Source organism: Hippocampus comes, unplaced genomic scaffold, assembly GCF_001891065.2.
Source record: "Hippocampus comes isolate QL1 unplaced genomic scaffold, H_comes_QL1_v1.1 scaffold174, whole genome shotgun sequence".
In the NCBI taxonomy this organism is placed as follows: Eukaryota; Metazoa; Chordata; class Actinopteri; order Syngnathiformes; family Syngnathidae; genus Hippocampus; species Hippocampus comes.
In genome coordinates, this window is record NW_017805983.1 from 1,925,101 (window position 1) to 1,937,508 (window position 12,408).

The 12,408-nt window shown below is 43.2% G+C and overlaps 1 protein-coding gene across 5 annotated transcripts in view; it reads left to right on the plus strand.

The window, feature by feature from the left end:
* agap1 (ArfGAP with GTPase domain, ankyrin repeat and PH domain 1) overlaps window positions 1-12,408 on the plus strand; it is a 71,447-nt gene that overhangs the window by 30,914 nt on the left and 28,125 nt on the right. For all 5 annotated transcript variants that reach the window (XM_019891155.1, XM_019891153.1, XM_019891154.1 and 2 more), the window contains 3 exons: window positions 3,336-3,463; window positions 4,586-4,741; window positions 4,824-4,916. In XM_019891155.1, the coding sequence (XP_019746714.1) occupies window positions 3,336-3,463; window positions 4,586-4,741; window positions 4,824-4,916 (377 nt within the window). The remainder of the gene's footprint in view (window positions 1-3,335; window positions 3,464-4,585; window positions 4,742-4,823; window positions 4,917-12,408) is intronic.

Genomic DNA, 12,408 nt, shown 5'->3' on the forward strand with positions numbered 1-12,408 from the left:
ATTGTACAAATGAAAAGGATATTTTTGTTTTCATGTTTAGTATTTATTTTGGTAAAATGAGTATTTTGTTAAATTGTTTTGTTAAATTAAGGGAAAAAAAGACAACTACTGTTTAACAAAGTTAAAGTAAAAATTGTCTTATTTCCCTAAAAGGGCTATTTCTATTATTAAGCAGGCACAACTTAACAAAATAAAAGAGTTCCTGTGCCTCAACACAATACCTCTCATTATTTGCTGTGTACTGGCAAAGTGAATAATTGTTATTTTCATGCACCCCATTATTGGTTGGTAGTGAGGAGTGTTGATTTGTATAAGCTTGGCTTAACCATACTAAATGGGCATATAGCCCTGCTCCCCATGACCGCCGTGCATGGGACCGGACCTTGGTCTTATTAAAAAAAAAAAAAAAGTGGACCTACAGCATTTCTAGTTGAGGATCACTGGTGTATACATTCACAAGGAAGTTACAGTTTGCTTTATGCTTCCAAGAGTACGACTTGGCTGAGCTTCCATGTGGAAGGAAGTGCATGTTGGTTTGTTTTCACGAGCAGATGGTGGTGTTTGTTGACTTGCTGAGTTTGAACAAAGCAGGGCAATGACGAGTTTTTCCTACATTATTGTAACTGTACCTCCATTTGTGTGCAATCGCGCCATCATTCATTTGACCATCTATTCATTTTCACGCATGCTGAATCATATACACTGCATGCTTTAAAAAGCCATCAAGTGGCTTATGTCAAACCAAAGAGAGAAACAGAAACACTCTACCTGCAGCTGCAACAACAGTATTTTAACTTAGTTCATTGAGAATATGAAAAAAAGTTTTACAAAAAGAAGGGAAACAAATCCTGTCCACCCACGAATGCTAGAAAGTGACTCTTTGTGAATACATGTTATGGTTTGTATTAAGATCTGTGTGTTGTAGTTGTGTGGATGTGCATCATGCATTTGTCTCGTGTCCCGTTAAAAAAAAAAAAAAACAGGAGAATATCAACCACTGGAGCAGACAATTGCTCGCCCCTAACATCGTCATCTGCATGTCTTGAAGTTGCAAATCAACATATTGAATGAGAGACAGCATTTAGTGTTTCCCCCAATTGTATCTATCTTGTTACCATGGCAACTTCTGTGTAGAGAACAAGGTTTCTTTTTTTTTTTTTTTTAGATATTTGTTTTCATTTCTCAAATTGCTTTTGAATGAGCACAGACTGTCTGATTTGTTTTAGTTGAGGACAGTGCGTGTGACCCATGAGTACTTGTGTGCGTGCGTGCGCATTAGACAAGTAATGAGAAGTGAAGCCTCGTCCAGTTGGGAGAAGTGACCTCTGTGTGAGGGAAGGAGGGGGTAGGGGCGAGGTTGAATGCGCTGTGGTCCTCGTTCATCAGTGTGCTAATTTAATTAGCCTAATTATGGCGACATGAGCCCCAAATGCACACGCGCACGTGTGCACGCTCGCACACACAAACACACGTCTCTGGCTTCTTTCTCATCTGTCAGAGTGTGGAAGCCAACCACATCGTTCACACTCTCTAACAAGCTAAGATGAGCCCTCGCTAATGTTCATCCACTGCAACACATGCACACGTTCACTTCACCTGCAGGCTAGATGTGTGCTCTTTGGAGAAGTAGACCGTGAAAACAAAAAGTAGTCAAGTTTACACCTTGTTTTAGTAATTGTATATCTCTTTGTGTGTGTTCAACTTAACATGCATAAACACAATCCAAACAGCTCCATCACAAAAGTGATAATCATGAATGCATCGTTACCCCTTACCTTCCCACTAACCATAAGGCTACAGGCTTGATCGATGTTTGTGTGTTTGATTCTTTGTTTCATAGTAATTGGGGCCAATTCTTCTGTAGTGCGGATTTGGGAATGAATGCAATTGTGTACTCTTTATGCCACCTCTGTGTTCATGGCGCTTCCTGCCTGATAGACACTCGCCTGTTCACAAAACTTCACAAAAGATAGTTATACTTTTGATTATCCAATTCTACTGTAGTTGTTTATGATTAGTTGGCACCTTTAAATATAACGATGCAACGCGCGCAGGATTTTTGGGATGTTGCCCGAACTACAGCTTTACATTGAATATTAGATTTTTAGGCTTTGAATGTCTCCGGTCACTGACTGCAGACTCAGCAAGAACACATCCCTACACCACCATCGCCACCATCGCCATCTTTATGTGCCATTCTGCCATAAATCTGATAAGAGCATTGATGTTAAAGCAAGTGGTCGCCTCTCACGCCAGGTTTGTGATTGATGGAGAAAGATAAATTGTTAATTAAATGATTAAATTAAATGTGAGGTTTAAATATTTAGCGTATCCTTATAAAAACTGTTCTTAACACATGCACTACCTCCTGCTGACCCAGCAGAGCACAGATCTATACAAACATCCACATAACAAATTTTTGGGGGACCGCGGGAAGAAGCCAGACCCCAAATGAACTCCGCACAGAAAAGCCTGAGCTGACACAGTACCCTCGTGCAGTAATTCCACTCAAATAAGATATTCTTTTCTTCTCACCTACCAAAGTTTGAACAAACTAATAAAACAATGAGGTGGATTTCAAAACCTCTTTTATCATGTAACATTTTGTCGACAGTTTCGTGCTCTTTGTCTCAGTTATCAATCATAATAGAAGAGATGTGACCATGACGTGCCGAGGAAAGATAAGGATTGCAGGATCATTGCAGAGTGCATTTTGTCTCAGACACAAGTCATAATCTCAAGAGAAACTTGTTTACCTGGTCTAGTTTGCCGCCTACTCTACCCTTCTCTCGGTGGCTGCCCTTGGCTCACCCCGTATCACCGGGAGGTAAATGTTTACGACGGGCTCTTCATCAACCAACTTTAATGAGTTCAATTAAAACAATCGCGTTGCCTGTGTTTATTGGATCTGAGAGACACTCGGTGAAGTCTTAACTCTCATCTCTTTTGAAGCAAGCTTGTGCCGGCGCTCATCCATGTTTGACATGTTCAACCTCTGTTCTGTTTTTGTCGGTGGTAGAAAGATGATTAATTTTATGCTTTTTAATTTGCAAGTCAAACCACTACCTCATGACCTCAAGTGCTAAGCCTTTGTTTTTCCTTTGCTCTGACTGTCTCTTTAATAAGCCACTCTCGCACAACTCTAATTGCCCCACGGAAATAAATAAAGTTTTCTGAATTTGAATCTGAAAAAAGTCTTTCCTGCTGAGATTGACTCCCTTTAATTTTTTTGAGCTCCAATGTGGCAAATTGTCACTCCCCAGGTCAAGCATTTGCATAGTACTGTATCTGTCCTGTACTGTATCTAAGATGAACATTGATGTTTTGTATTGCAGTTGCTCAGAAGATCGTTGCCACTCGGAAGAAGCAGCAGCTGTCCATAGGCCCGTGCAAATCCCTCCCAAACTCCCCGAGTCACTCGTCCATTTGTACGCCGCAGGTGTCCAATGTCCAGGTCAACCAGGTCAGTGGGGCCACTCGAGGCCAGGTGGCACCTCACTTTTTCCAGAAATTACTGTTGTTGGGGGGGTTTTCCGTTTAAATTTAATTGTAGAGTCTTCACAAAAACAACATTGATGGCATAAATATAAATACATTGGTGTCATATTTTGGATGTGTAACAGTCATAATTCATGGCGTCATGTCATTAATGTGCAGTTCAAATTTTGCAGTATTTCCTATCACTCCACTTTTTACACTCCATTGCAAGGTGACAATCTGTCAACCAATCATTGGACATCAGTGTGTCTCATTCCACCATTGACAAGCGATACATATTTCACTGCCACTATACTCACGATAAGTTAGATATCTTCAGCCCCTGGATGAAATGTCAACGGTTAACAATAATGTTTAGAATGATTGTAATATTTTGACACAACTGACTTATCAAAATATGAGGAAGAGCTCCTAGCATGACCAACCGCACTATAACCTTTACATGTCAATTTAATTTGATAGCAAAATTCACAGCAGGTGTTTGAGCTATGCAATGTTCCAAGTATGTCCACTTCCATGTCCTTTTGTGACTCTTCCAGTCTCTGTGTATCTGTAGCAACGTGCCAGTAATGCTCTCAGCTCACTGGCAGCATCTTTTTTTGAGCCCTTGCAACAGAGAGATGCAGTTTATCAACTTGATGTCAAAAGGTGAACAGCATGACAAAGAGGACTGTTTGAATGCCACTTTGAATTGATGCGCGAAATGTATTGGTTCATTCAGACGCCAAATGCCTGTTGTGAATGTTGCCATTCACTTTCTTGTTAGAGAACCGCAAGTTGTGCAAAAAGTATGAAATGCCGAACAGTTGAACATATGCATTCAAACGGTTACAGACGATTAAATTAGGTTCATTTTTAAATAGTATCATGCTTTTTGGGTTCATCCTGAAATTTCAGCCAACAATCTAATATCCTGAACTTTCTGGGAGTAGTGACTTGCACATCAGTGGTACTGGGCGGATATTATGGACAAAAACAACAACCCTAACCAGATGACACCATATTGCTTTGTGGAATGGGGCTTCAGTTCCCTGCCAGAGCACAATTACCGAACTTGTTACACTTTGTAAATGTCTTGTTGTTTTAGACAAGTAATGGCGGCGGCAGTTTGAGTGATTACTCGTCATCAGTGCCATCCACGCCGAGCACGAGCCAGAAGGAGCTACGCATCGATGTCCCGCAGAGCACCAATACGCCCACGCCCGTCCGCAAGCAGTCCAAGCGGCGCTCCAACCTCTTCACCGTCAGTTTGTGTCAATGTGTGCTTGACGCTTTTTGATGATGACGTTGTGACTGGGAATGAATAGCCTGCCTCTCTTCCACAGTCAAGGAAGACCAGCGAGCCGGACAAGGATAAGAAAGGCCTAGAGGCTCGCGCCGACAGCATTGGCAGCGGGCGAGCTATTCCCATCAAACAGGTAAAACTTCCTGTGTGCTAGCTCTTCATTAAGAATGAAATCACACACTTGACATCAATTAGAGCACCAAGCTCTCCTGGGTGCTCCAAGCGCATCATTAGTAGACACACGCCTCCTCTCCCTCTGTTCCCCCACTTGATCGCCCACTTCATGCCATCGCGTCACACTTCAAGCTGCTTCCTTTGCATTCGCCCGCTCATCTGCAGCTGAGCGCTTTGGCGAGCGCGGTAGCGTTTTCAAGGAATAAAGGACCGAGAGGAGGGGGAGGGCGAGCAACCTGCTGTGACGGTGAGGGGAACGTTGGAATTGGCTCTTAATTTGCGGCCAACGTGTCACAGCAGCGGCGGGCTCTCCTCCCGACAAGCATATCAGGCAATTAGCAAGTGCTAATCATGACCCTCGTGTCGGCGCCGCAGCCTCGTTTGTAATCTCTTAATGAACAAATTGCATCTCTGATTAGGGGCCGTCTCACCGGGAGAGAGCAGGCGAGACCGCAGCGGAGGCATCCGTAATTGCCTCGGGATGGCGTTCCCATCGTGTATTTCAAAACTTGTGATGTAAATGCATCTCAGTGGGCAGACTCCAGATTTTTTTGTGGTATCCATTTAGTTTGAGGGCAGTTGGAGTGCCATAAACACGTGACTTGTTTTGAAGAGTAATCATCATTATCTGACAAGGATAGTTGAGCTATTGCCCAGTGTAAAACAAATGTGTCACTGCTCATGCGTGTATATGTGGGTGTCTGCCATTATCGCATTGAAATGAAAGTGGCCTCTTCATGTTATAATCTATGTTTCTCTTCCTCATGTCCTGCTGCGTGTTCACCAGACAGGTCAAACGAAATGGCTAGAGTCTGAACCCTCACAAGAGCTGTCAGTCATAAAGATTAGAGAGGAAATCAGTTGGACGACGTGTACAGTGTTTATGGGGGTTTGAACTCCAGTGAGCTTACCTGTATGCCATTTGGTGAGTACTCGTGATCTCATTAGAGCGACTCTGGGCCACTCGAGGTGATGCCGGTTCAGCACGCCTCTTTCTTAAAAAAGAGTATTTTTGCGAGAAGCGCGCTCATTAAAAATACCCATTGCAGTGGTTGAGTCACATTAACAAGAACAGTCTGACCTAATTGGTCCTGTGCACGTATTATGTTTACACATTCGCCTTTTTCAAACATGCACATGTATCCATAGTATAATGCATATTAGTGAATATGTCGTTTTTGTCCCATTCTCATGGCTTCCTTCAGCCGCTGGGAGGTCATATGTTCACCTCCAAATAACAATAATATAAGTAGGGAAAAAAAATCCAGATTTATGGTACTTGTAATTGCTGTTTTCCTTCAAATGTTGGCAAAATTACATGTAGCGATGTGATGGAATGTTCTTCGGATACGAGTTTCTGCAGACCTAATGGTGAGCGAAATGTCCCACTGAATAATAAACCTTGGAATCATTTTTTTCTGGAATGCAGCGGATGCATCCAGCTTTGTTTACTCCTCCACATCTGCTCCACTTCGCTAATTAGCCACTAATTGGCGCAGAGAAGGCGAACAGCTCACTCAAGTCTCTGTCAGGCAGTTTACCGGGGAGTCCTAGGAACTAATGACGGCCCAGCAAACTTGTACGCCAAGTGCACGCAAAAAAAGGAGCTCGAGGCAGCCGTTGATAGCTGTCGATTAAACATTTAATGTTGACCGATCTTGCCCGGATTCTCCCCAAATTGCTTGTGGAACTAAACATGCCACAGAAGTTATACAGAAACTGCATGCATGTCACAAAGACACAAATTTACCTAACTTCTGCGAAATTTGAGCCAGCATGATTTTTCAAATGAAATCAAATCAATGGAATTTAAAAAAAATTGGAATAATTAATCTCTCGAAGGAAATTAGTCACAGCCTCCGATACAAAAGAGACTCACTCTGCAGTGGCACAAATAAGTAATGAAGAGAAGAACGTTAGCAACAAAACAGCGGACCCTCACACTTGCGGATTCGTCTCTTTGGGGATTTCTTTTCAATATTTTTCTTTTTTGGGTGTTAACCAAACCCTGATTTTCATGGAAAACACACCTTGAGGGTTTATCAGCATTTTCAGCATTATCAGAAGAATTTGGGTGGTTTGAATAATATCCCCACCCCACCAATATATTTCAGTGGGTGTCGATCATGCACTAAGTGTACTTGAACGGGTTAAAAAGTAAAATGCCAACATTGGAAAATGTGACATGTAAAAAAAAACAAAAAACAATGAAGTGTGCAATGCTATGTGATTAGCGGGGGAATGCACCAATTTTCTAAAAATGAAGTTTCAAAAGTAATGTAAACTCTGAAAGGATAAGTCAACATGATTACCTGAAATTATAATGACATGAGCAGATCGTAGCATGATGAAAAAAGCAAACTGGTGTCAGTCAACGTTAAGTTGCATGCATGCGTGCGTGCGCCTTGCACTAATGGAGGAAGATGAATGATGTGTGATGAAGAGAATCTTGACAGGAATAGAGGGGGCTGCAGATATACAGTCAGTGCCTTCCAGACTTTCTTACTGACCTGAACATCTACTACCTACATTCCCTGATCATAATATTTCAATTGAATAAGCTTGAATTTTTAAATGAGGTTCATTTTATGTGGGCCAATGAAAGCTTATTGATTCCGGTTCTGATTGTTAGCCAAAAATAAAAATCCCTATGTAGCGGTTATATTTTATCCTAGGCTGCCAAGATTTCAATATCTTTGAAAGAGTGTGTGCTTGAAAACCGTGTTAAACATGTCAAATTTTTTTCCCTTTTCCAAAATCACTTCCCATTTTGATCCTCAAAAATGTCCCAGGGTTGGCAGGTCTGCAACAATATCTGTCTTCCATCCATGCTCAGAGCATTCCACTGCCCAACATGCCCATAGGAGATTCAATTTAACCCCACCCCCAGCCCCTAACATTAATCATCTACTGTACATCTGAATGCAGTAGAATTGTTCCAAGGAAAAGGCAGAAGGCAGCCTTCTAGGTTTGCGCCATCCACAAAAGCAGAGTGAACCACACCAAACCCAGTGCTCCACAAAGAACGTGCAAAAACACATTCACAAACCCATTAGGGAAACGAACTTTGAATTTTTTGATGTGTTTCAATGTTTTTGAAATGCCAATCGAATGAATACTGCTATAAGCAATAAGTGAAAATGGGAACCTTTGTCCTGGTGAATTTCGGTGACCCTGCTCACTGTTGGTGAGATAATAGTTTACGTGGTATACTTCCTGACATCGGACAGTACTCCTTCCTGTAAGGAGGCGATTAAGCGCTGTAATTGGCTCTCTGCGTTGCAGACGAGTACGGGGCTGGCTGGTTTTGACAAGTGTGCTCGTCCCCTCTCGGCGCCTGCTGCTTTGTCAGGAGTTAAATTGCATGGTTAATTCGGATGTTATTTACCCTGTAATTCATTAGTTAGGGCCGCCATTGGCGGCTTGCAGGCTGTAATTTCACGCTTGGCAATAAAAGATGTCTCATAATCTGCTTCATTTAGCAGCCAAAGAATTTAATGAAATTAACTGTGGCCCTAATTAAGACGGTGAATATTAAAGACCTGCCATCAAGGCTTTAACGAGGGTGACACTATCCGCATTTCGCCGGATCCGAAAAATATCATTTCCCCATGAAAGGTTGTCACTGCTCGGAGCCATTTTGGCCATCATGACATTTTTGTCACGCACACTCACCCCTGCAAATGAGATTTTGCAGGGGGCGTCACTCCCATTTTAGTTGGAGGAATAATTAAAACATGCCACACAGGCGTCAATCAAAGAACATACTCATTACGCCTCATCTCCAGTTTTTGTTTGCCACGGGCTTGTTGCATGATGACCGTTGTTGGCCTGAGGGACTTCTGTGTTTTATGTCTGTTAATACACTGAAACTAACTGCTCGAGTAAGCTTTTGGGTTTGTCATTCATTACCCCGATTGCCAATTTCCTTGGTTACTAACCCCGTCCTGTAGGGGAAGTGACCCTTAGTCAACTTTATTTTTGTCGTGAGAATCTGTATTTAGCACAAACCAATTGCCAATAATGTGGAAACTTTGTAAAACTTGGATCCAGTGAGGCATATGGTTGATCACATCTCAGCCATCGGAACCATTTGGCTAAGCTGCCTGCAATCTCGGTACAACCACACACGCTCTGTCTGAAAGCATGATGGATGAGCTGCGATGGCCAGCGCGATAGAGGAGGCAGCGTCCAGCTTCCCTCCCACCCACTGTCACCCCCCTTAAGTCTGCTGTCTAAGGGTGACACCTCCAATTTAGCTTCTTGCTCTTGTGGGATTCCCATGAACAAAAGGCCCGTGGCCCCTCAGAGATCACCCCGTTCTGTGGAGAGCGTGTCGTCCTCTGTCTCGCCGATTGAGCGCCCCCTGTATCTCTTTTTGGATCACACCCGGGACTATCCATTGTGTGAGCAACATTGGGCTGATGGAGGGATTAAATACTCTATTAGTTTATAGCAGACCAGGAAAGTTTCTTTACTGCATCACAAGAGGCTTGGGGGAGAGCTCGCTTAATGTGTTCCGAGTAAGGAGCGCTTAGATTGGTAGATTGGGGAAAAAACATTCCTGAAGAACAAATTGTGGAGTTTGGGACTGGTTGTTGGAGAGATGCTAATTGGTCTCCTGAAGAATCTTTGTGTTATTTTTGTTTGATGGTTTATCGCGAGGGTTTTTTTTTTCCTACCTAAGATAGCCACCTTGGCGCCGCAGTCCGGAAAACCCTGATCTAATCATTACTCTCCTAAATTAAAGGTACGGTATTAAAGTAATTAACTAAGTCTAGTAAGATGCACGTAGACTAAGATGTCATAATTCATATCCAATAGTGATAGAAGAATGATAATGTAAAATCCCGTGCATAATATGCATTTTTTTCATTCCGCTCCTTATATAGATAATCAAACATGTTCGTTGAACACAGTTTAATTAATCATGTGCAACCGATGATTTCAAGGACATGTCAACATGGTCGCAATCAAACCCCAACCTCCATGTTGGGAGACGACCACGCTATCACTGAGCCATGCCACCCTATTGTCCAGTAGAGCCAATAAATATTTTTTTTTATTTTGCATCTACATATGCACGGACATTGGCGTGATGTTAACCTACTGCGATTCTCAGTCAGGTTTGATTGTTGAGACCTCATTCTGTGAGTACCAACACCAAATTTGTGACTTCCCGGTTTTCTGGAAAGTAGTATAGGCCTATTCAACATCTTTGTCTGACACGTGACTGCTGCACGACCCTCAGGTACGAGCCTGGTGTCTCATCTAATGAATGACCTCATCTCTCTGCTTCCCGTCAACAAGCGACCTTTCCGAAGCACTACTTCTTTTCAGTCTTTACTCACCGTCCAGCTTCCTCTACCTGAGCTTAACTGCAACGCTCGCCAGCGCCTTTGGACATTTTTGGATGGTGAACAAATGACATCATCTCCCCATCAACCGAGCCTCCCCTACATCCCCCGCCAGCTATCGACCTTTTCCTAAGCACTAGGCCACAATACTTCATGGGGCAGGGAAGTGCCAAGTGAGTATATCTGAGGACATATTTCCCCCACACAGAGACCTTGTGTGCCATCATGACAGCCAGTCCGCTCCTGAAGGCGAATCGTGCCATGTGTGTCACCGAGCCTGAAGACGCACATAATGAAACATATTAGCCATCAGCGTTCAGTTCGCCTCACCCTCATGCAAAGTGATCGCATGTCATGCACAGGACGGATGACTCAAATGAATCCGCTGATGTCTCCTGTTCCAAAAAGTCTTTTGGACAGACCATTGTGAGGAATGTTAAGCAGTGAAGCACCCACCCCCGGGTCACTACAATCTTGGACACCTTGTGACTATTTCTTTTTGGCACACATTGCTGAAATATAAAGAATGTGTGGATGAGGTGTATCAGAAAAGTGACGTAGTGGTGTTACAAAGGCTGTCTTTCAGATCCAAAATACAAGTTTTCCCCTTCAAAGTAATCACCCTGGAGTCTAAACATACTTTCTCAGCCTTGTCTGTCTTAACAAGATTACTCTGGGATCCGCAGCAGCTCTGTTGTCCTTGCCATTCTGCTGTCATGCACTTCTTCAAAACTGCTCCCCTTGCTCATCCCTTCAATATTGGCAGAAGGGAAAAAAAAAAAAAATCACATTGATATCTGGTAGTCAATTCTATTTCGGTAGGAACCTTGCATTCCCTCATCGGGTGTTCCAATCAGAACGATGCCGTTTAAATGTTTGAGAGTTATTGGAAACCTTTTGGAGTTTAATGATTACAAAGAAGGATGTACTGACAAGTTTGTCTCAAACAAGCTCGCCAGTTGGTAAACTCCAGTACAACTCAGTGGATTTAACTGTTGACTTAATTTTTAACAGTGGCTGTGTTAAAAAGTGCCCTTGTGCTCATAATAATCTTCAGTGGTCCAACTGAAAGGACTTTTGACTCATCGTATTGAGCTTTATGCACCACAGGGAAGCTCATCCGTGTTCAGTCTACTTGCTCTTCATTTGGAGCCAGCGGACCCACTCGAAACGTGGAAACGTCGCAGTGCCTTTTAGGGAACAACAGTGCCTTGCTAAATAAGCATAATTCACACTCAGGCAAATTAGATCCTATTATCAGCGCTCAGCTCGGGTTGTTATAACAATGTACAAGTTGGTACATAGACTGATGAAGCAGAATGAAAGTGTGTGCATTGGGGGGGAAAACAACACGCAGCCATTTAAATACTTGTGTGGGGGAAGAGCCTGATCCAAATCGTAGTCAGAGCAGACTTGTCTATGCAGTGAGAGATTTGCAGGCATCCGCAAAGTAGCAACTGACATCTCTGGAAATCCTAATTTGAATCACCTCCCCATTTGGTTTGAATTCATCTTGCCTAAATTGGCTTTTCTGTCATCTGTGTTGTTCAGATTCAAAGCAAGCTGGATTCAAGCTGATTATGACCCCCTCAAGAAAAGGATTTGGGGCTTTTTGTGAGATCACAGTTTATCAACTGATTCCCCATCTTAGAATGCAGCTAAGCAGGACCTGATGAATGACCGCACTGTTGTGTGAGGATGTAGTATTTCTCCTATTATTTCACTGCAAATTACGGCAAATGTTCGGTCACCCCGGGCCTGCTGCTCCTTCATCCCTCAACCACTGACTGTCGTAATTCAATTCATTTCAACCTCTTCCCTCCAACACAGGTTGTCTTAATCAAAGCTGAGCATTGAGAGCAGCGCCGAGTGCGCTTCTCCCCTCATTCGTCTCCTCCTTCTTGGGTGTTTCCGCCGCATGCCCCCTCCCTTTACGGCTGGACTCTATTAATATCCTGTGTCGGCGTGTTAATGTTGTTGAGGTCCAGTGGAGTGACACGCGTGGCAGCACGGCTTTAATTGCTAATCAGTGGACAGTTTTATCCGCTGCCGCCGCCTCCCATTACCCCCCCCCCCCCCCCCCCCCCCCCCCCC